The following is a 24,125-nucleotide window of genomic DNA, read 5'->3' as shown; positions in this document are numbered from 1 at the left end:
GAGCTACCGAATCGAATTGGGGAAGAAAAGAAATTAATGGCACAACTTGATTGAAATAAGGCAGTTTATTCAGAAACGAATGTGAGATGAGCAAAACTCTTAAGGCTCCTGTAGTACTGCTGAGCGAACAATGGAAAAGAACATTCGTTCCATGTGTGACTGTTTGAGGGGGGGGGGGGGGGGGGGAGAGGGGCGGGGGAACAAAGAATTACACTACAGTATTCTAAGTGCCTATGAACTCATTTAATGACTGAACTCACCTCACATTGCACAAACAGGCATGGACATAGATCTCTTTTCATTTTGAAAAATAATAACAGATTCTAGCAGTTATTTGGAGTGTTGAAATTGCTTACAGTATAAGTTTGAGTAGTTCTCCTCAAAACCTAGAATTGGTTTTTTATGATCAGTTAACAAAACAGTACATAACTATTTCGTTTAAATTCTTACCAGCACGTACTTCTATCACTATCCTTGAGTGACCAGTTTGACTTCAGATCAGGGAAAGGTTTGACAGTAGCAGTATTGGCAACGAGTCAGATTTTGGAAACAAGATTAGAAGTAAACAATTAAATTTACATTCATGTTCAGAAAGAAAAACAGAACACCTTAAACCATTAGAGATAGAAAGTTGATACTCACAAGACATGTGCATTAGTATGTTCTGTAGAAATGATTAGCACTTCATTCACCTCTCTGCCACAGACCCTGATAGCTTGCTCCATGCGTGATGGCATCGATGCTTATAAAGCGCGAATGTCTTCCTGTGGTACAGACACCCATGCTGACCCCATCGTATCACCAATTTTTTTTTTTAGTGATCAGTCTACTGACTGGTTTGATGCGGCCCGCCATGAATTCCTTTCCTGTGCTAACCTCTTCATCTCAGAGTAGCACTTGCAGCCTACGTCCTCAATTATTTGCTTGACGTATTCCAATCTCTGTCGTCCTCTACAGTTTTTGCCCTCTACAGCTCCCTCTAGTACCATGGAAGTCATTCCCTCATGTCTTAGCATATGTCCTATCATCCTGTCCCTTTTCCTTATCAGTGTTTTCCACATGTTCCTTTCCTCTCCGATTCTGCGTAGAACCTCCTCATTGCTTACCTTATCAGTCCACCTAATTTTCAACATTCGTCTATAGCACCACATCTCAAATGCTTCGATTCTCTTCTGTTCCGGTTTCCCCACAGTCCATGTTTCACTACCATACAATGCTGTACTCCAGACGTACATCCTCAGAAATTTCTTCCTCAAATTGAGGCCGGTATTTGATATTACCAGACTTCTCTTGGCCAGAAATGCCTTTTTTGCCATAGCGAGTCTGCTTTTGATGTCTTCCTTGCTCCGTCCGTCATTGGTTATTTTACTGCCTAGGTAGCAGAATTCCTTAACTTCATTGACTTCGTGACCATCAATCCTGATGTTAAGTTTCTCGCTGTTCTCATTTCTACTACTTCTCATTACCTACGTCTTTCTCAAATTTACTCTCGAACCATACTGTGTACTAATTAGACTGTTCATTCCGTTCAGCAGATCATTTAACTCTTCTTCACTTTCACTCAGCATAGCAATGTCATCAGCGAATCGTATCATTGGTATCCTTTCACCTTGTATTTTAATTCCAATCCTGAACCTTTCTTTTATTTCCATCATTGCTTCCTCGATGTACAGATTGAAGTGTAGGGGCGAAAGGCTACAGCCTTGTCTAACACCCTTCTTAATACGAGCACTTCGTTCTTGATCGTCCACTCTTATTATTCCCTCCTGGTTGTTGTACATATTGTACATAACCCGTCTCTCCCTATAGCTCACCCCTACTTTTTTTCAGTATTTCGAACAGCTTGCACCATTTTATATTGTCGAACGCTTTTCCAGGTCGACAAATCCTATGAACGTGTCATGATTTTTCTTTAGCCTTGCTTCCATTATCAGCCGTAACGTCACAATTGCCTCTCTCGTGCCTTTACTTTTCCTAAAGCCAAACTGATCGTCACCTAGCGCATTCTCAATCCCACACATTTTAGATCGGCGACGGTTCTGGTGATCTGGTAGGTCAGGAAAAAAGTCTGACATTTTGTGACACCAAGAAGGGACGCATCAGTGCAGCAGCATGTGAGTGTGCATTATTCTGCTGAAAATGGCGTTCCGAGTCTTGTGCAGAAAGGGTATGGCTACAGGTCGGAGGATGTCATTTACGTAGGTCACACTGGCCACAGTACGCTGGACACGCACCAACTGTAATTTTTTGCTGTGCCCAACAGCACCCCACATAATACGATCTTGAGCTGGTGCTGTACGTCTTGTGTAAATGCTGTCACTGTGATGCCGCTTCCCCTTATCTGCGTCGGACTAAAATGCGGCCATAATTTTGCAGATAAACAGAACCTTGATTCGTACGAAAACACTATCTGATGCCATTCCTGTCCCCAGTCAAATCGTTCCATACAGCATTTCAATCTAGCACGATTCTGTATATTCGTCAAAGGCAGGCGGTGAAGTGGACGACGCGTACATAAGCCATGCCGTAATAAACAGTGAAGGACCGTCACGCCTGATAGTGTACGATCTGCTAACTGTTCCGCTGTTGCGCCAGAGCCGAAGGGGACGCAGATCCCCCCTGCAACGCTATTCGGCTGAGGCTTAAGTCTTCCCTGGGGGTCGTCTGGATGCTGCAACCGACCCATCTCGTCGTGTTCTACTGCCTTCCGTGAACCCTTCTGCACGCATACGTTGCACTACCCTAACACTTCGTCCCACACGAGCAGCAGTTGCTCGGATGAATGCATCGCATCCTCTCATGGCAGTAATGCGCTCTCTTGCAGATTCGCCGATTTGACGGAGCGGTTTGCTCATACATCTGCGGGTCATCCTGCACGTCTGCTCAACTCGCACTGATCCATTACCTTCGGTTCATGACAACGAGAGCCGCAGGCATATTTTAGCAGTTGGTGGTGTTGCCCCGTGATATCGATATTTCCCTTGAAGCCGCGGGCTGACATGGTAAAATGATAATCATTTGTGCAGATCTTACTACTGCACTTGTGAATATTAATGCCCTATCTCTAGTCGTTCATGATGCACTGTTTCTTCTTTCTAAACATGAGCGTATATAGCACTCATTCATCTTCAAAACACATTTGATTTTGTTCGCCACAAGTTGTTATCTAAAGCAAAGTCCAAAGAAGGATTTGACTGGAACTACGGATGATTAATTTTGAGTTCATAAAAGTCAGAGTATGTAATTGGATTTTAATGGTAGGAAGAGTCAAGCAAAAATCAAAATTGGAGGAAGGCGGAGGTACTGTCTGTCACCTTACTTATCTAATACGTTCATTGGAGAGACAATAACAAGAGTGAAAGGAAAGACGACTGGAATCAAATTTATTGTTATTCATATTCACTATATCAAATTTGCCGATGACACTGCAATAGCACCAGACTCAAAGAAGTTCTTAAATCAAGAAACAACAAAGTTAAAACAAAAAGTGAACATCAAGAAGAAAAAAGTCATGGTTATAAACATGAAAGGAGGTGGAGGTAAGACTGGCATCAAAATGAGGCAGTGAGCAACTCGAATAGGTAACCGAATTCTACTATCTCGGTAGGAGGAAAGCTATAGACGTGTGAAGGAAACTATAGACGTCTCAGGGACATAAAGGGAGGAACAGCACTGAACAGCAGTGCCTTCCAAAAATAAGACTGGTTAGCAACACTGGACTCGCATTCGGGAGGCGACGGTTCAAATCTCCGTCAGGCGACCCGGATTCAAGTAAGTGTGGGATGGTACCTTCGCATGATCGGCTTCCTTCCCAGCCAAGCTTCTGCTCGATCATTGACGATCTCGTTGTCGCTGAGACGTCAAATAGTAATTTTCCTCTCTCCTTTTTATACTGTAACAGGAATAGCCTTTCACTGCCTCTAGTTAGCGACTTGCTAACTCTTAGTTAGGAAAGTTACTGTAAGCTAACGCTAGCTGCAAAATCTGTTCGAAGTAGGATAAAGTAAAAGACAAAAAGCGTTAAAAACTGGAAGAACAAGAACGAAGTGCGCGGACTAAAAAGGGTGTAGTGGAGGTGTAGTCTTACTCCCTTACTGTTCAATCTGCACATCGCAGAAGCAAAATGGAAACAAAACAAAGATTGAAGAGTGAGGCTAAAATTCAAAGTGATAGGATATCAATGATTAGATTCACTGATGCCAATGCAGTCCTCAGAGAAAGTGAAAAAAAAATTACAGCAATGTTGAGTGGAACGAACAGTCTATTGGTTACAGAATAAATACTCAGAGCAAATCGAAGAAAGACGAAAGTTATGCGGAGTAGCTGAAATGAGACAAGCGCTAAACGTATGATGAGTATTGGTGATCACGAAGTAGATGAAGTTAAGAAATTCTGTTATCCTGGAAGCAAAATAACGCACGACGGACAAAGAAAGGAAGACAATTCAAAAAAAAAAAAAGCAAGTCAGTACTAGCAAAGAGAGCATTCGCCGTCAAGAGAGTTTCCAAGTATCATGCATCGGCCATAATCTAAGGAAAAAATTTCGAGGATTTACAATAGGCGAGCACAGCGTTGTGTGAAAGGAAACCAGAATTGAAGAGAATCAACGCATTTGATATGTTGTACTATAGACGGATGTTGAAAGTTAGATGAACTGATAAGCAGTGAGGAGGTTCGCCGTATACCTGGCGAAAAAATAAGCATTTAAGAACCATCGACAAGAAGGCACAGGATAAACTGAAATGTGATAGGAAAATGGGTACATGGTTGAAATGGCTCTGAGCACTATGGGAATTAACATCTGAGGTCATCAGTTCCCTAGAACTTAGAACTACTTAAACCTGACTAACCTAAGGACATCACATACATCCATGCCCAAGGCAGGATTCGAGCCTGCGACCGTATCGGTCGCGCGGCTCCAGACTGAAGCGCCTAGAACCGCTCGGTCACGGAGGCCGGCAAAATGGGTATAGTTTCCATGTCACTAGGGAGAGCTATACAGCGTAAAACTGTAATGGAAGACAGAGCTTGGAACACATCCAACAAATAACTGAGGACGTTGGGTGATGATGATGACGATGGGTTTGTGGGGCGCTCAACTGCGCGGTCATCAGCGCCCATACGAAGTCCCTGTCTTTACACAGTCCAATCTAGCCACTTCTACGAATGATGATGATGAAATGACAACACAAACACCCAGACCCCGGGCAGAGAAAATACGCAACCCGGCCGGGAAACGAACCCGTGACCCTGTGATACAGAGGCAGCAACACTAGCCACTAGCCCACGAGCTGCGCACAGGACGTTGGGTGAAAGAACCATTCTGAAATGAAGGAGGTACTGCAGGAGAGGAATTCGTGGCGTGCTGCATGAAACGAGTGACAGGAATTATGACGTTAAAAATAACTGGCCTACTTTATTTGCTCTCGCCAATGTGACAGCATGCCCCTCCGCTGCTGTTTCTGGGGCACAGTACTGACGACCCACCTGGAGAAGAAGGCGAGCGCCTGGTCGGGCGTGCCCTGGAAGGCGACGCGGCCCTCGGCGATGAGCAGCAGCCTGTCGAAGAGGGCGTACATCTCGGAGGACGGCTGGTGCACCGTGGCCACCACGGTCTTGCCCTTGCGCGCCATCGCCTTGAGGGCGGTCGCCACGGCCAGCGCCATGAACGAGTCCAGCCCGGACGTGGGCTCGTCGCAGAACATGAGCGGTGGGTCGGTCAGCACCTGACACAGATCGACCACAGTTAAGCCCCAACTCGAGGAGAAGGCTGGTGACCCTCCAGTACATTCACTACCACCAAAGTGGGTGCAGTCAGGGATGAAGGAAGGGTAGCACGTGGATGTTGTGTCCCAGTTAACAAACTTCCAGATGGAAAGTCGGAATCAATAGTAACTTAGAATATTTATTCAGAAAACAAGGTTAAACATAACTCAGCGTAATCACTCGTGTCCAGGTCCGAAGCCAAAGTTCATCTCCCGTGTCACAGTAACAGCTTCGCAACTTGAGAGGAGATCTTCTCCGTACCCCAGGAAGCCCAGCAGACGAATCCTCTTCAGGGCGGGCCGGGACTTAATCACCGGGAAGGGGCGGGGGGGAGAGGGAGGTTGCATCCCTTTTGGCTCCGTCGACTCTCCATCAATATGATGGCTGCCCCCACTGTGAGCATTTGAAGTATGCCGAGTCGCTGCCACTGGTTGGTACACGATGCTCGATTTATAAACGAAAAAGAAATGTATAAATGTATAGCTATCGTAGTCTTTTAATCACTGACAAAGATCTTCTTAGGCACTTGTGGGTTTTATTGTTGTTCTGAAGAAGGTGTAGTTATCTACGCCGAAACCTGGGTTAACAGTTAACACTAGGTGCTTTTTTCGCAGTCGACGTGGGTTTTTAGTTTTTTAATATATTAACCAACGATTGCTGACGAGCTGCGATGTTCAAGGTTCTTCATCCACAGTTCATTGAACAATTCAATGAACTGTGGATGAAGCCCGACTAACAGGAATTACATACACTGATCAAAAATGATAGTGCATTGAGAATGGCTAGATCTGCCAATAAAATTTAACAAGGACGACTGATAGCTGAAATCTATTACTTACATGACAAGCTCATCTGTTATAATCTGTAAAGAAATATTGTAGGGGTACGAAGAAACAGCCTCCTATCGCTGTGAGTGTGACAACGTGGAGAGAGAACAGGGAGGACGAGGTGCTGGACATACCGCAGGGGAGAGGGGGGAGCAGGAGATAGGCAAAGACAGGAGGAGTAGATGGCAGAGGTAGGGGTGAGGGAAAGGACAGGCAGAGGAGAGAGAAGGAGGTGGACAAAGACAGGGGAAGGAAGAGATAGGCAGAGGGATGGAGGAGAAGGAGATGAAGAGAGGGGGAGGAGGGAATGGAACTAGAGGGGGGAGGAGGAGGGGAAGGAGCAAGTGGGCAGATGGTGAAGCGGCAGGTGGACAGAGGGAGGCGGCAAGGAGGAGACGGGCATAGTACTCAGCTATTGAAATACAAAGGCAACAAACCGGAAAAATCTTTAACATTAAACTGAAAAAACTGTGCCTAAAAGTAAGTGAATTTAAATAAACAATCCCAGCACAATAAAATTAGTATGTGACGAGAAAAGAAGAACAGTGTGAAGAGATATTGCATGTGCGAACTGAGCAAAAGGTAGAACTCACATTTATAGCAACATAATATGTATGGAGTTCATATATGATCACAATACAATAAATAAATATAGGAAACTGGAAGAATGGAATGGAACAGTCAGCATGGGAAGCGTTGGAAAACTGTGAGAAGTAAGTGAAGTTTATATGTACGAGGATGTGCCGGAAATAACAACTTCGTTGACGGAGCTACAATCTCACCTCTACTTATACCTCTTCTGCATCTGCCTACATACTCCGCAACCCACCATACGGTGCGTGGCAGAAGGCACCTCGTACAAGTAGCATCTTCTCTCCCTGTTCCACTCCCAAACAGAATGAGGGAAAAATGACTGCCTATATGACTCTGTATGAGCCCTAATCTCTCTTACCTTATCTTTGTGGTCTTTCCGCGAAATGTAAGTTGGCGGCAGTAAATTTGTACTGCAGTGAGCCTCAAATGCCGGTTTTCTAAATTTCCTCAGTAGCGATTCACGAAAAGAACGCCTCCTTTCCTCCAGAGACTCCTACCCAAGTTCCTGAAGCATTTCCGTAACACTCGCGTGATGATCAAACCTACCAGTAACAAACCTAGCAGCCCGCCTCTGAATTGCTTCTATGTCCTCCCTAAATCCGACCTGATAGGGATACCAAACGCTCGAGCAGTACTCAAGAATAGGTCGTATTTTATAAGCGGTCTCCTTTACAGATGAACCACATCTTCCCAAAATTCTACCAATAAACCGAAGACGACTATCCGCCTTTCCAACAACTGCCATTACATGCTTGTCCCACTTCATATCGCTCTGCAATGCTACGCCCAAGTATTTAATCGACGTAAATGTGTCAAGTGATACACTACTAATGGAGTATTCAAACATTACAGGATTCTTTTTCCTATTCATCTGCATTAATTTACATTTATCTATATTTAGAGTTAGCTGCCATTCTTTACGCCAATCACAAATCCTGTCCAAGTCATCTTGTATACTCCTACAGTCACTCAACGACGACATCTTCCCGTACACCACAGCATCATCAGCAAACTGCAGCACATTGCTATACACCCTACCCAAACGATCATTTATGTACATAGAAAACAACAGCCGACCTACCACACTTCCCTGGGCAATCCAGATGATAACCTCATCTCCGATGAACACTCACCATCGAGGACACCGTACTGGGTTCTATTACTTAAGAAGTCTTCGAGCCACCCACATACTTAGGAAGAAGTCCCATATGCGCATCGAGTCAAACGCTTACCGGAAGTCAAGGGATACGGCATCCGTCTGATACCCTTCATCCACGGTTCGCAAGATATCAAGTGAAAAAAGGGCGAGTTGCGTTTCGCAGGAGCGATGCTTTCTAAAGCCGTGCTGATGCATGGACAGCAACTTCTCTGTCTCAAGGAAATTCATTATATTCGAACAGAGAATACGTTCGAGAATCGTGCAACAAACCGATGTTAAGGATATTGGTCTGTAATTTTGAGGATCCGTCCTTCTTATATACAGCCGTCACCTGTTCTTCGTCGCTATCGAACTGAAGTCCTCGAAGGATGGAGGATGAGCGATGACACTGAGCCCAAGGCGACGGGCTGTTGCAGGTGTCGCAGCGCTGGGGTGTGGTCTGGCATTGTCGTGCTGAATTAAAGGACGCTCCATGTGGGGACGAACTCTTCCAGTCCGGAACTCGATTGCACCGAACTGTTTCTCAAGCACCGACATATTTCCGCTACACAACGGCATGTTACACACTAGAATTCGGAGCCCTCATGCGGAAAAGGGCTGCAAATACGAGGACATAAAGAATAAAGATGTAGAATGTTGGTAACGTTAGTTTTACTTAATAGGCATTAGTTTACAGAAAGTCCTCGTACAATGGAACAGACACTGTGGGAAGCATGGAAAAACTATGAGAATTATGTGAAGTTTACATTTACAATTATTCTGTGTTACAGACCAAAATTCTATTACTTACTCTGTTTCTGTACCACACTCGACATGTAATACCTCTTCAAGCCCTATGTCAATGCTCCTGTAGCATTCTATGTTTATTTTAATAGCGTTTAACATGATTTAAATTGTTTGCCAGCAATGATATTCGAGATTAGTGCCAAGGTTAATCTGCTTATTTCCTGTTTAACTTGTACCTTTTTAATCACATTATCACTGCACTGTGAAGGATGGTCTCTACCAGTTACCGCTCACACCTCTTTCTCGCTGCGTACCATCTTTTCAACGATTGTTGTTGAATATTTGACGACTATACTCATTTAGTAGGACATTGCAGTGCCTGTGTTATTCCGAATTACGATGTAAAGTTCCTTCGGACGTGATACAAGTCCGAAGGGACACGCACTGAGGCGACTACAGCCGTCATGAAATACATTAAACGTATTCGAAATTGCGATTATGGACAACCATCATCTGCAGGACAGAACGACGGCACGTGGTTGACGAAATTGGTATGTTCGTGTCTGGCCGTGAGTCATGCACGGGTAGCCAAAAGGTGAGGCAAGTGCTTGCTACAAGCGGGAAAACTGGGTTCGAGTCTTCGTCCGGCGCAAGTTTTCACTCTCGACATTCCATTCTACAGCTTATGATTGCCCATATCAGTAATTGCGAATACATTTAATGTATGCTCATATAAGGTTTGACGGTGGTCTTGTAAGTTGTAATCCGGTTAAACAAATAAATTAGTACTGTAGAACACACACAATAACATGCTTTCCATTTATATTACTGGATTTGTTCTACTAAGGAACGCCGGGAGAATCAGTTCACGTTACACCTTTTTTAGTTCTGGTGGGTTAAGCGTTGTGTCATACGTTATGTAGCTTGTTTAGTGACTAAAATCATCTTTAGGGGCAGAATATTGTGTATTTGTTTATCTATGTATATACGTAACTTTGAAATGTATGTGTGCATTGAGCGCTAAACCACCCTCAAATTTTAAATGTCTTCCTGTTAAAACATCACATCTCACTGTCATGAATAAAAACTGATCGCATGAACTGTCTCTAAATGTTCAATTTCATATCCATTGGAAACTTTTTTAGCGCTCTCGACCATTTCTACACTCCTATTTATTTATTTATTTTTTTTTATTTTTTATTTTTTTTTTTTTTTTTTTTGGTACTCAACGGGCAGTTGCAGCTATCTCTCGTCATCGGCAATAAATTGTAATAATAACGCTGTTTCTGGTTTGGGAAACAGACTGGTAACTTTGGGGATATAAGATCAGTTCGCGTTACAGAAGGAATGTTTTCAGAGAGGGAAATTGAGGCAGAAATAAAGCTTTTTAGGCCTTGAGAGGCCAAATCAACATAGATTTCCATGGAACAAAAATGGCATTATGTTAGCGAAAGATCTGTTGTTCTAACTATTTTCATTGAAAGAACTCTTAAGAATACAGATTCCGTTCACCGCAAGTTGCAGGTAGTCCTTCGACTATAGAAACTATAAACTAGGAGCGTCATGTGCAATGGTGGATACCAGACCAAATACAGAGCGTGTTGTGAGGAACAGGTCGAGGATAGGGGCCCGTGTTTGGAAACGTCATCCAACGAATCTATAGAGCGTCGATGCTATAGGCGCCGGTCCTGCCCCTAAGCCAACCTTTCGGCAGTTAAGGGGACCACACCCTGCCTATCTAACCCATGTTAATTTAGGCAAGTATTTGACCCATTTCTGAAAGAACTATTTGATGCAGGACCTTAATATTTTTACTGTATGTTACATGATGCTAATAGAGTCAACCTTACTAAAATCTTCTTTATCCATTTAATAATTTTTAAGAAATACTTTTTTAAATTTATTAACAAAGTATATTAAGTCTTTTTACAGAAAATATTTTTTGTGGGCTTCCTAATGGGGGATTGTAGTACCAGAGGTGGCTTTTTATGTTATGCAGAATCCCTGAAAATTTCATTCATTTATCTATGATAGTTTCTGATATAATGGGGCATATGTACTGAAAATTTTTGTTTGCAGGAAATTTACTTTGAAGAAAAAACTTTTGAAATTTGTTACTTACAGTTAATTAAAACTGTCCTGCTGCATATGATGGCCCTTGTTTGGCCTCCAGCGGGTCTATCCTCATTTTATCGCAATGTTGCAACCCAGTGATCATATTTTCATCAGGATTAATTCCCAGCTTTTTCAGTACCCAACACTTCCCAATATTACCACAACTGAATGTAATAACAGTATCATGAACTCTTGTATGCATGCTTACAAATACTGTTTTCGAAGGCGGCTCCAAATTATGCTGTTGAAACATTCATTTGGGTTCTGTGTCTGCCCATGCAGACATTTCCTTAGAAGGTCAGGATGAGCCAAATCTCTGACAATAAGCATAATTGCTGTAATAACAGCAGCAGGAAGAGAATCTGGTGAGAATAAGGTTCTCCAGTTGCCTATCCCTATTGTACTTGCACCACGAATTTTCTCCTGATGGACACAAACCATGACATGGCTTATCATCAGTAGAGGACTTATGGAAGAATATGGCCCAAACACCTCTCTTAATTGTTTCCAGATTTTCTTTATTTCTCCTAATTGCCTGCCCACAGTATACCTGTAAGTTTTCTGTAACAACTACTCGCAATTACACTTGAACAAAACTAACCACGTATTTGAAACCGTGTTGTTTACAAACAGCAGAAACAAAAGAATACCTGACGTTGCAGTCCAAGGATATCAAACACACTCGGGATTTAAAAAAAATCCCTAACATGCAGTGTAGGGGATAAAAAGATCTAAAGTATATGCAGAAAAGTGGGTGACAGTAAAGTTGGCGTGGCACGTAAACTCACATGGTAGGAAAATTCTCTTTAAATCCTCGATAAAAAAAAATTTCAGCAAAATCCTTTTCAGAATACTTAAATAAAAACTTAACCTATCGAAATATGATGAAAACCAAAAATCGATTTTTTTCGACCTGAAGCACGGTTTGGTCCCATTAAGCCGGTTTTGTACACCAAAGGACGATAGTCGGGACGTCTCAAAGTGTTTTATGTTTTCAAATGATCGCGACTGATTGACACAACCGGCAGTGAAGAATATGGAGGTAGCTGCTACGTAGACAGGTCTTGCCTCCTATGAATTCGATGCTCTGTTTTCTTGGTGGATGACGGTTTCGGGTACGGGTTTCAATCCACAGTTTTTTTTCGAAAATCACTGGAAATTTTAGAGGGTTTGAGGGAGAAAATTAACAGCACATGGAAACCCGTATCCGAAATCCTCATCCACCGAGACAACAGGGCGTCGCATTCTTAGGAGGCAAGACCTGTCGACGTAGCGGCTAGTTTCATCTTCTTCACTGCCAATCGTGGCTATCAGTCGCTATCACTAAACAACAAACAACATTGTGAGACGTTCTGCTTAATGTCCGTCGGCGTCTGGAGTCACGTTTGCCGCAGAAAGGGTGGCCTAGAGGCAGGCGGCGGCGGCGGCTACAGCTTCAGCGATTTGCAGCGTCGTTGGAAGACTATTACGGTATACTGATCATTTTTACGTTATGAACCAACTGACTACAGCTGAATGAAACACTATTTTCGTGGCATACGCGTTTCACCTATATTTTCTGCGAAGCATCTTCAGTGGCCAGGAATATGTACATAGTTTTACTGTTGATATTGTGGAGAAGCAGATAAGGATGAATATCCAATTCCCGTAGATGTTTAGCAATTGCCGAGCGTTGCCAGATTTGGTAGTTTTGTCTAATTTAGCTACAGCTTTACACATGTTGTTCTTGTTGTGGTCATCAGTCCAGAGACTGGTTTGATTCAGCTCTCCATGCCACTTTATCCTGTGAAAGCTTCTTCGTCTCCCAGTGCCTACTGCAACCTACATCCTTCTGAATCTGTTTAGTTGGCCTCCCTCTACGATGTTTACCCTCCGCGCTGCCCTCCAATACTAAATTGGTGATCCCTTGATGCCTCAGAATATGCCCTACCAACCGATCCCTTCTTCTAGTCAAGATTGTGCCCAAAATTTCTCTCCTCTCCAATTCTGTTCAATACCTCCTCCTTAGTTATGTGGTCTACCCATCTAATCTTCAACATTCTTCTGTACCACAAAATTTCAAAAGCTTCTTGTCTAAACTATTTATCGTCCACGTTTCACTTCCAAACACCCCATACAAATACTTTCGGAAACGTCTTCCTGACACTTAAATTTATACTCGATGTTAACAAATTTCTCTTCTTCAGAAACGCTTTCCTTGCCATTGCCAGTCAACATTTTATATCCACTTTACTTCGACCATTATCAGTTATTTTTCTACCCAAACAGCAAAACTTATTTACTACTTTAAGCGTCGCATTTCCTAATCTAATTCCAGCAGCATCATCCAACTTAATTCGACTATATTCCATTCTCCTCGTTTTGCTTTTGTTTATGTCCATCTTATATCCTCCTTCCAAGACACTGTCCATAGCATTCAGCTGCTCTTCCAGGTCCTTTGCTGTCTCTGACAGAATTACATTATCACCGGCGAACCTCAAAGTTTTTATTTCTTCTCCATGGACTTTAATTCCTACTCCGAATTTTTCTTTTGCTTCCTTTACTGCTTGCTCAATACACAGATTGAATAACATCGGGGAGAGGCTACAACCCTGTCTCACTCCCTTTCCAACCACTACTTCCCTTTCATGCCCCTCTACTCTTATAACCGCCATCTGGTTTCCGTACAAATTGTAAATAGCCTTTCGCTCCGGGTATTTTACCTCCGCCACCTTCAGAATTTGAAAGAGAGTATTCCGGTCAACATTGTCAAAAGCTTTCTCTAAGTCTACAAATGCTAGAATCGTAGGTTTGCCTTTCCTTAATCTAATTTCTAAGGTAAGTCGTAGGGTCAGTACTTCCTCACGTATTCCAACATTTCTACGGAATCCAAATTGATCTTCGCCGAGGTCGGCTTCTACCAGTTTTTGCATTCGTCTGTAAAGAATTCGTGTTAGTATTTTGCAGCCGTGGCTTATTAAACTGATAGTTCGGTAATTTTCACATCTGTCAACATATTTTTACTATGTAGTTTAAGTTCTGGGGCATTGTACATATAGGTTATAAACACGGGATCATTTGCAAACATTTTCATCAGTCATCTAGAAAATCAGATATTTGAGAAGATAAACACTAGCGAAAGTTTTAAAATCATATATTGGTACAGATACGTGGATGACATTATTTGTGTGGTAGATAAACCAATTGAAAAAATAGATGACCTCCACTCAGAAATTAACAAAGCACTTCAGAACGTAAAATTCACACTTTAAAAAGAAAAAAAATCAAATAAATTTTCTTGACATAACAATAAAAATAGGAAATGGCAAACATACATTCAACATCTTTAGAAAACCAACACCTACAGACGCAGCAATACATTCCACATCTGATCATCCATACAACCAGAAGCTTGTAGCACTAAGACATATGTTAGATAGATTAAAGAGGATCCCATTCAAAAAGAGAAATTTCGAAAAAGAAATGAGTACAATCATACAAATAGCTATGAACAATGAGCATGACACACATGTTGTACACAGGCTCAATCGAAAAATAAAAACACAATTACAAAGCAAACACAACACTTCCAGAACACAAGACAAGTCACAAGCTGCAATCTTACAAACACACTCAACACACACACATAATGGCATCACACAGAAAAAACCTGATGGTGCGTTATGTCTTACGCAGATAAATTAACACATAGAGTCGCAAACACCCTAAAGAGACACGGCTTCCACATAGCATATAAGACTGCGAAACCCTCCAATCACACCTAAGCCAACAAACTACCAAGAGGGATAAACTGCAGCGATCAGGAATGTATAAACTTGAATGTCAAAGGTATGGTGCAGTATACATAGGCATGACATGCAGGAATTTTAAAACACGGTACAAAAAAATATCAGATGTTGGTAGTACAGAACAAACCATTCCACATTTGGAGAACATTTGAATCACCGTGACCACCGTCCTAGAAACATGGAACAAGAAATGAAAATGTGATGAATCAAGAAACACACATCAGAACAGGCTCCCTTTCACGCAAGCAGGCAAAAAAAAAAAACCCTCCCCCTTCCTTCGCCTTCTGGACACACACACATTCGCACACAAACAGATGACAGATACTTCAAAAATTACATTCGATCTTTGGAAATAACATCCGACAGTAGGCAACACAAACGAAAATATTGTATCAAAACAAGTGTTCAGTTCCTAGAGCTGTGAAATAGGGAAGAAAACCCCAAATGGCAATTATACGAAGAGGAACAGAACCCAAAGTGGAACAGAAACGTAATACACTATCTGATCAAAAGTATCCAGATACCACCAAAATCACACTTTTTCATATTAGGTACATTTTTCTGACAGATACTACCAGGTACTCCATATCAGCGACCTCAGTAGTCATTAGACAAAGTGAGAGAGCAGAATGGAGCGCTCCGCGGAACTCACGGAGTTCGAACCTGGTCAGATGATTGGATGTCACTTGTGTCATACGTCTGTACGCGAATTTTCCACATTCCTAAACATCCCTATGTCCAATTTTTCCGATTTGATACAGAAGTGGACACGTACAGCACAAAAGCGTACAGGCGACTTCATCTGTTCACTGACAGAGACCACCGACATTTGAAGAGGGTCGTAGTGCGTAATAGGCAGACATCTATCCAGACCATCACACAGGAATTCCAAACTGCATCAGGATCCACAGCAAGCACTACGAAAGTTAGGCAGGAGCTGATAAAACTTGGATTTCATGGCCGAGCAGCTGCTCGTAAGCCACGCATCACGCCGGTAAATTCCAAACGACGCCTCGCTTGATGTAAGGAGCGTAAACATTGGACGATTTAACAGTGGAAAAACGTTGTTGTGTGGAGAGAAGAATCACGGTAAACAATGTGGCGATCCGATATCAAGGTGTAGGTATGGCGAATGCCCGGTGAACGTCATCTGCCAGCGTGTGTAGTGCCAATAGTAAAATTCGGAGGCGGTGGTGTTATGGTCTGTTCGTGTTTATCATGGAGGGGGGTTGCACGCCTTGTTGTTTCGCGTGGCATTATCACATCACAGGCTTAAATTGATCTTTTAAGTGCCTTCTTGCTTCCCACAGTTGAAGAGCAATTCGGGGATGGCTGTTGCATCTTTCAACACGGCATAATGCACGGCCTGTGGCGGAGTGGTTACACAGTAACATCTCTGTAATGGACTGGCCTGCGCAGAGTCCTGACCTGAATCCTGTAGAACACCTCTGGGATGTTTTGGAAAGCCAACTTCGTGCCGGGATTGACCGACCGACATCGATACCTCCCCTCTGTGCAGCACTCCGTGAGGAATGGGCTGCCATTCTCCAAGAAGCCTTCCAGCACCCGATTGAACGTATGCCTGAAAGAGTGGTAGCTGTAATCAAGGGTAAGGGTGAGCCAACGCCATACCGAATTGAAGCATTACCGATGGAGGGCCACGAACTTTTAAGCCATTTTCGATCAGGCGTCCTGACACACAGTGTAGATGGCAAATCATCCACACAACTTGTAAGTAGAATTTAAAATTTTACTACATCATATCAAAAACCAGCCACCAGAACCGTTTATAATCTATAGGTATATTGCCTCAAAATATAAATAGTAAAAATATGTACATATTACAAGCCACTATGCCTTGCAGAAAATTAAGGCGAAACGCGTATGGCACGAAAATTCAGTTTCATTCAGTTGTAGTCAGACTGTCCAAACAGTAAAAATAATCTACACTCCTGGAAATCGAAAAAAGAACACATTGACACAGGTGTGTCAGACCCACCATACTTGCTCCAGACACTGCGAGAGGGCTGTACAAGCAATGATCACACGCACGGCACAGCGGACACACCAGGAACCGCGATGTTGGCCGTCGAATGGCGCTAGCTGCGCAGCATTTGTGCACCGCCGCCCTCAGTGTCAGCCAGTTTGCCGTGGCATTCGGAACTCCATCGCAATCTTTAACACTGGTAGCATGCCGCGACAGCGTGGACGTGAACGTATGTGCAGTTGACGGACTTTGAGCGAGGGCGTATAGTGGGCATGCCGGAGGCCGGGTGGACGTACCGCCGAATTGCTCAACACGTGGGGCGTGAGGTCTCCACAGAACATCGATGTTGTCGCCAGTGGTCGGCGGAATGTGCACGTGCCCGTCGACCTGGTACCGGGCTGCAGCGACGCACGGATGCACGCCAAGACCGTAGGATCATACGCAGTGCCGTAGGGGACTGCACCGCCACTTCCCAGCAAATTAGGGACACTGTGGCTCCTGGTGTATCGGCGAGGACCATTCGCAACCGTCTCAATGAAGCTGGGCTACGGTCCCGTACACCGTTAGGCCGTCTTCCGCTCACGCCCCAACATCGTGCAGCCCGCCTCCAGTGGTGTCGCGACAGGCGTGAATGGAGGGACGAATGGAGACGTGTCGTCTTCAGCGATGAGAGTCGCTTCTGCCTTGGTGCCAATGATGGTGGTATGCGTGTTTGGCGCCGTGCAGGTGAGCGCCACAATCAGGACTGCATACGACCGAGGCACACAGGGCCAACATCCGGCATCATGGTGTGGGGAGCGATCTCCTACACTGGCCGTACACCTCTGGTGATCGTCGAGGGGACACTGAATAGTGCACGGTACATCCAAACCGTCATCGAACCCATCGTTCTACCATTCCTAGACCGGCAAGGGAACTTGCTGTTCCAACAGGACAATGCACGTCCGCATGTATCCCGTGCCACCCAACGTGCTACCCTGGCCAGCAAGATCTCCGGATCTGTCCCCCATTGAGCATGTTTGGCACTGGATGAAGCGTCGTCTCACGCGGTCTGCACGTCCAGCACGAACGCTGGTCTAACTGAGGCGCCAGGTGGAAATGGCATGGCAAGCCGTTCCACAGGACTACATCCAGCATCTCTACGATCGTCTCTATAGGAGAATAGCAGTCTGCATTGCTGCGAAAGGTGGATATACACTGCACTGGTGCCGACATTGTGCATGCTCTGTTGCCTGTGTCTATGTGCCTGTGGTTCTGTCAGTGTGATCATGTGATGTATCTGACCCCAGGAATGTGTCAATAAAGTTTCCCCTTCCTGGGACAATGAATTCACGGTGTTCTTATTTCAATTTCCAGGAGTGTATATTACATGCAATTGTGGAAGACAGGACTACAAAAGGTGAAGACGTTAACACAGCTATGTGTTACGTTTCTGGAGAAGGGTTCCTATCCTCAATTTGTTTCTCACGATACCCTCTACAACCCATCAAATTTGTTGCTATTGTCTCGTAATACCTTGTATTAAAAAGGGATTGTTATAATTAAGCAAAACAAGATCCTTCATTGACTGATTATTTCTTGTTTTGGCAAAAAACGTAGAAAACTGATGAGTTTCAGTTGTCTGAATGTTAACTAAATGCTGCAAACTTTTTATTACTTTGAAAATACAAGTGCTAGTTTTTTACAGTCTAATATTTAAGCACGTCCCAAACTCTGTTCAGGATACTGTATCACACATGACGTCGTTCAGGGGTAATGGTCTAAAAAGATAGCGATCCACTGCTCTAGAGGGTGTGCGACTGCTACAACGTGGCTTGTGGTCTTCCGCTGCTGGCGAGAGTCACGGTAGAGAAGTGGACTGAATGTGCCAGTCGACTTTACGGACTCAGCACAGTGTCATGGGTCGATGTGGACATAACGACAGAAAGAACGGAGCTACCGTATTCGAACTTTTCGTTGACTCAAGTTGACAAGTTAGTTGACATATTAACGAGGACCGCCCAACGTGTCTACAAGGAATGATGTATCCACTCGCAGCCATGCACCACAGTATAGATACAGTGGTCATAAATGGATTCTAATCGACAGAGATTGGAAACGAGTGCCCCGCAAGTTGGTAGTTCCAATGGATCTAATCATCAAAGCATAGCTTCATCCGAATATGGCGCAGCGGAAAAAAGACTCCTAAGTTCTCTTGCTCGCCAGACTCAGACCGTTATGAACGCTAGGGGCAGTATTACGAGGTATTAGCTTGATGTCGCCCAAGGGTGACTCGTTCTTGTCTTGGGTGCTTTCTGTATTGCACATGAACCTGCTTGATCTGTCATCAAAGAGGCTGCAGCAATAACTTCAGTTGGGACAGCAGTCATAAACTAAGTTGTATAAGGATGCAGGGTGTCGACATCGAAAGACTACAAAGAAATCGACACCTTATTTACGTCCAATCGGGAGCCACTAACAATGCATGCATCGCTGTAACCTCTAATGTCATCACGGAGAAAATTGAGATTACCGCTGAAAGTTCGTTATTTTATTCTAATATGCAGCAGCAAGAACTCTGAGAAAATGTTATACATGAAAACCACTTCTCCACATTTTGAAGCCTTTATGAAGCAGTCATGGTGGAGAATCGTCCTTTGAACAAACGGCCGGAATCCAAGTCTCAATCTAGATTCACTAAGAGCAATGTCATACAGTTCCTGAATGTAACAGTATGTAAAGTCGAATAGTCACATGGGCTTAGTGGTAGATAAAGAGCATAACAAACACTTTTTTTTTGGTGGTAGGACACTAAGAAACATGTTTCGCTACGACAGACATTGTTTATCGACCATTGTTGAGGTCTATGAAGCAGCATTAACATCTACACCTGTGTATATGGTTTGTGCTGCACTAGCCACCATGTGGTGTGAGGCATGTATTTTAGATCTCTCCGTTCTACTCCATCCATATTTGGAATTTAGCTGAGATGTGTGGGTTCCAGAGCACATTAAATTATTAGAGTGCAGTGAGCGAATGCAGAGTCGTTTAGCTCTCGATAGTTAGCAGAATTATTGAAAAATCTCAACTTTATCAAATAGGTGACAAAATCTAGCAAAAAGTAAACAAGTTCGTGAGTACAGCGGAAGGTACAATAAGCTGCAACAACAAGTGTGTAGTTCGTGAGACGTCGAAGAGACACACACCTCCACGCACATACTAGATACAAATTTCTAAATGCTCACTGGCAGCTGAAGTAAAACATCTGTGTGGATCATTGTTCGTCTGCTGGCTCTTGTGAGTAACTAGACCTTTGACTATCGATTCCAACTTATCTTGCCAAAGACCGACCTTCCAACAGAGGGAATGAGATGTCTGTCTCTCTCCACGCCGGCTGCTGTGTGAAGAATCCGTTAAAAAATGACATCTTTGCTCAGCTGAAAGTTTTGACATGGTTGTTCTGCTCTGGTCAGCCTTACTGAAACATTTGGAACGGAGAGACGACACGTGTGAACGAGACTGACTCACTGGAAACATCATTTAGCAAGTGATTATTTCCTCTTTTCTTGTAAATTCTGCTTGTTGACGAACATATCATTCTCACACTATCACAAAGTAAATATCTCACGCAGAATCATGAATTTAAAACTGTGTTTAGTCATAATATGGTGCCAACGAATTAAGTTTCATGGCATTACCTGAAGCAAAAAAGGCTTCGAATAAATATATACATATTACTAAAAGTCATCCTTTCTCTTTACTGAAAATAATTCCAGAACCAAATCCAGCTTCCCAATTTACTATTTCACTTACTTTTGATGCACAGTCATAAAAATGTTACACAACATTTACCATAGGTGCCTTACCTCAGCTATACACTCAAATAAATTCTGGATTCCATTCGCTTATTTCTTGGCGGAAACTTCTACATATATACATATTTTATTTTATTATTATTATTACTTTTCCATTATCAAAACGTGCCACGCCGCTACTACCGTATTTTACACAAGCTCGAATTACAATAAGTGAGGCGTGAGAAGCCATATTTAACTGCGAGTGTACTTGCAAAATCTTCAGTATCCGCTGCTTACCTCAGCTGCAAATGCGAGCCTCTTCATCTCGCCACCGCTAATGCCCCTGATGCGTCCAGCGATACCGATCGTCACGTGCTGGCAGTCGGTCAACGAAAACTGCGCACAAGAGAGAGGATAACGATGAGTGATGCGCAAGCATTAACAAGAACGTGCTTACTTGCGGGCATACTGGCTACGTTTGTGTGCCGTGACTGTGTGGAATAATCGCTTATTTGTATTTTCTGCTACTAGTCACTTTATTTGTTATACATTTAAGTTAAGATAACACAACGCGTTTCCAGCATTTTCTGCCCATCTTCAGGCATTTATGCATGCAAATAATTGTTACTTAAAATAAATGGTCTTAAACTAGATGAACTTAGAACATTTTGTTTACTGTTCGCTGCTGTATTGCTGTATGGACTATTGGGGTATTTGGAGAAAGGGAGAAAGAGAGAGAAGGGGAACGGGGTGCAGAAGTTGGCCAGAAATTGCTGTCCAGTGATGTGTACTGCTGGTGTGGTGCTGCGCCTCGTTTTGCTATGATTGAAACCGCAGCCTGTTGGGATACAGCTAGTTTTGCATCAGTTGTGGTGCGAAAGTCTTATGACACACTTTTTTATTTGTGAGCTGTTCACTTACGATTTTGGCGTCCCAAAGCTTCGATTGCATTATTTGTACGCTGGTAGAGATCTTGTGTGACGTTATCCTGTTGCACTATTTATCTGTTTTTCGACAGAATTAACTGCATAAATGTTTTGTACATACATGAAAACAATATACGCTTAATACAGTATGGCGGCCTTCCAGAATGTGAGCGAGTACCGACTATCGCATTTTTCATCGAAATTCACTATAGTGACGGTCTGGTGGTCGTTTGTTTTACATTGGCATATCTTAAATCAATTTTTTGGAACTAGCTTAAGGCTACTGAACTATTTCAGTTGAATTTGGTTATTTCACTTGGCACGTTATGTACTTTCTTTGTATTACGACTCAAAAATTCCACTTGTTCCATAACATACATTCTTTTGCATTTTCCGATTTTTTGCAAAATTTCGTGACTGTCTTCGATTTTTAAAGAGTGTCCAGTGTCTCTAATGTGTGCTGCTAATGGTGATTTGCTACATTTATCCAGTCTGTAACAGTCTAAATGTTCTTTAAATCGAATTCTGAAATGACTACCTGTCTGGCATATACAGTATAATATTTGTAACATGGGCTGACAGGTAATTTTGTGGGTGCCAGATTCATCGACATAGTGAATAAGCTTTCTACTTAGGTGGTCGTTGGTGCTGGAACTTATTTTTACATTTACGTTTTTGAATAGCCTTGCTGATTTGTCACACATTATACCTAGCTATGGCGTGTTTACGTATTTAACTATTGGACTGCCATCAGTTAACAGTGGAATTTTATGTTCAGTTTGTTTTTTATCTGTTGTGGCATTATATTAATAAGTGGATGATGATATGTGGTATATTTTATGGTTTCTATTCCTTGCTGGAGTTTTGTATGTTCAAGTGGAAATTTGGGGACTCTGTATAGCATTCATCTACACTGCCCAGTCAAAACATTACGACCGGCTGCTTAAGCAGCTCGTCTGCCCATCTTTGGAATAAAGTATATCACTGAATCTGCGTATCAGGGACTCGACAGTCTTTTGGTAGGTTTGTGGAGGTACGTGTTATATGCCCACGCAAATGTCACGTAATTCGCGTAAGTAGCGGGCCACTAGTTTCCGTACGCTGTGGTAGCGCCCGATAGCGACCCAGATGGATTCCATATGATACGCATCAGGCGAATCCGTTCTCCGAGACATCTAAGCGAATTCACTATGACGTTCCTCACACAACTGTAGCACGGTTCTGGCTCAGAAAAGCGGACAATCATACTGAAAGATGACATCGCCATCGGGGAAGACATCAACCATGAAGGGTTGCAGGTGGGTCGCAGTTGTCGATTACAGCCACAGGTCTCATGGAAGCGCAGGAGAATGTCTCCCATAGCGTAATACTGCTCCCACCAGCCTGAGTCCGTGGCGCGCTGCACGTATCAAGCCGTCGTTCACCTCGATGACGGCGTTTCTGGTGACGATCATTGACCTAGTGTAGCAAAAACGTGATTCTGCCGAAGAGCCGACACGTTTCCATTGACCGACGGTCGAGTCCCGATAGTCATGTGCCCACACCAATCGTAATTGACGATGTCGTTGGGTCAACATGTGAACACGTAGGGGTGGTCTGCTGTGGAGCTCCATGTGCGCCAGCATTGTTCTCTTTCGGCAGAGATGACACAGATCTCCATCTACCCTACTTTATAGAGCAGACAAGGCCCCGAACCCCATGTTCTGTGAAGAGTCGTGGACATCCAATCATTTAGCTCCTAGTGATAGTTTCACTTTTCCTCCGTGTATGCTTAAGACAGTAGCACGTGAACATTCGATCAGTTTCGCCGTTTTCGAGATACCCCGTCCTTGTCTGCTCCACTTACATGCTTTCGTTACCGGAACACATGCCCGCAAACAGGCCAAACAGGCAAAAATTTCAGAATTCGATTTAAAGAATTTTTAGACTGCTCATACTAGATAAATGTAAGAAATCACCAGTAGGTACACAAATTAGACACACAATGTGGTATTCTCGGCACACTCTTGACACCGTGGATCTCGGAATACTGAATTTCCTAACGATTTCCAAAAGCGAATGCCCCATGCTTCTAGCTCTAATTATCATTCCGCGATCAAAGTGTGTGCTTCCCGTCATGCGGCCCTAATCACGTCGAAAACTTTATCACACGAACCACCTGGGTACAAATTACAGATTCGCCAGTGCACTGTCCTGTTACACCTGTATAAGCAATACAAGTGTCATCTGTATATATATGCACATCGCTATCCCACGACTTTCGTCACCTCGCTGTATATATACGGATCAGACGTATCAGCTAAGAAGACAGAGGAAAAAAGTGGGAAATTACAATGTCGAAAACGTATCTTCTTCAGGAAGTGGTATCTTCTCGTACACTGTATCTTCTGAGTGTAACACCGAACAACAACCGGTAGTAAAGTTATGCGTCCTGCAGTCCAGTGCGTAAAACCGGGGAGAT

General features: G+C 43.4%; 1 protein-coding gene across 2 annotated transcripts in view; it reads right to left on the bottom strand.

The window, feature by feature from the left end:
- LOC126282005 (protein white-like) overlaps positions 1-24,125 on the bottom strand; it is a 254,448-nt gene that overhangs the window by 120,353 nt on the left and 109,970 nt on the right. For both annotated transcript variants that reach the window (XM_049981397.1, XM_049981396.1), the window contains 2 exons: positions 21,036-21,134; positions 5,488-5,726 (listed from right to left, as the gene is read on the bottom strand). In XM_049981397.1, the coding sequence (XP_049837354.1) occupies positions 5,488-5,726; positions 21,036-21,134 (338 nt within the window). The remainder of the gene's footprint in view (positions 1-5,487; positions 5,727-21,035; positions 21,135-24,125) is intronic.

This window comes from Schistocerca gregaria, chromosome 7, assembly GCF_023897955.1.
Source record: "Schistocerca gregaria isolate iqSchGreg1 chromosome 7, iqSchGreg1.2, whole genome shotgun sequence".
Lineage (NCBI taxonomy): Eukaryota > Metazoa > Arthropoda > Insecta > Orthoptera > Acrididae > Schistocerca > Schistocerca gregaria.
The sequence above is the reverse complement of the archived record's forward strand: the minus strand, read 5'-3'. Positions and strand labels throughout refer to the sequence as shown.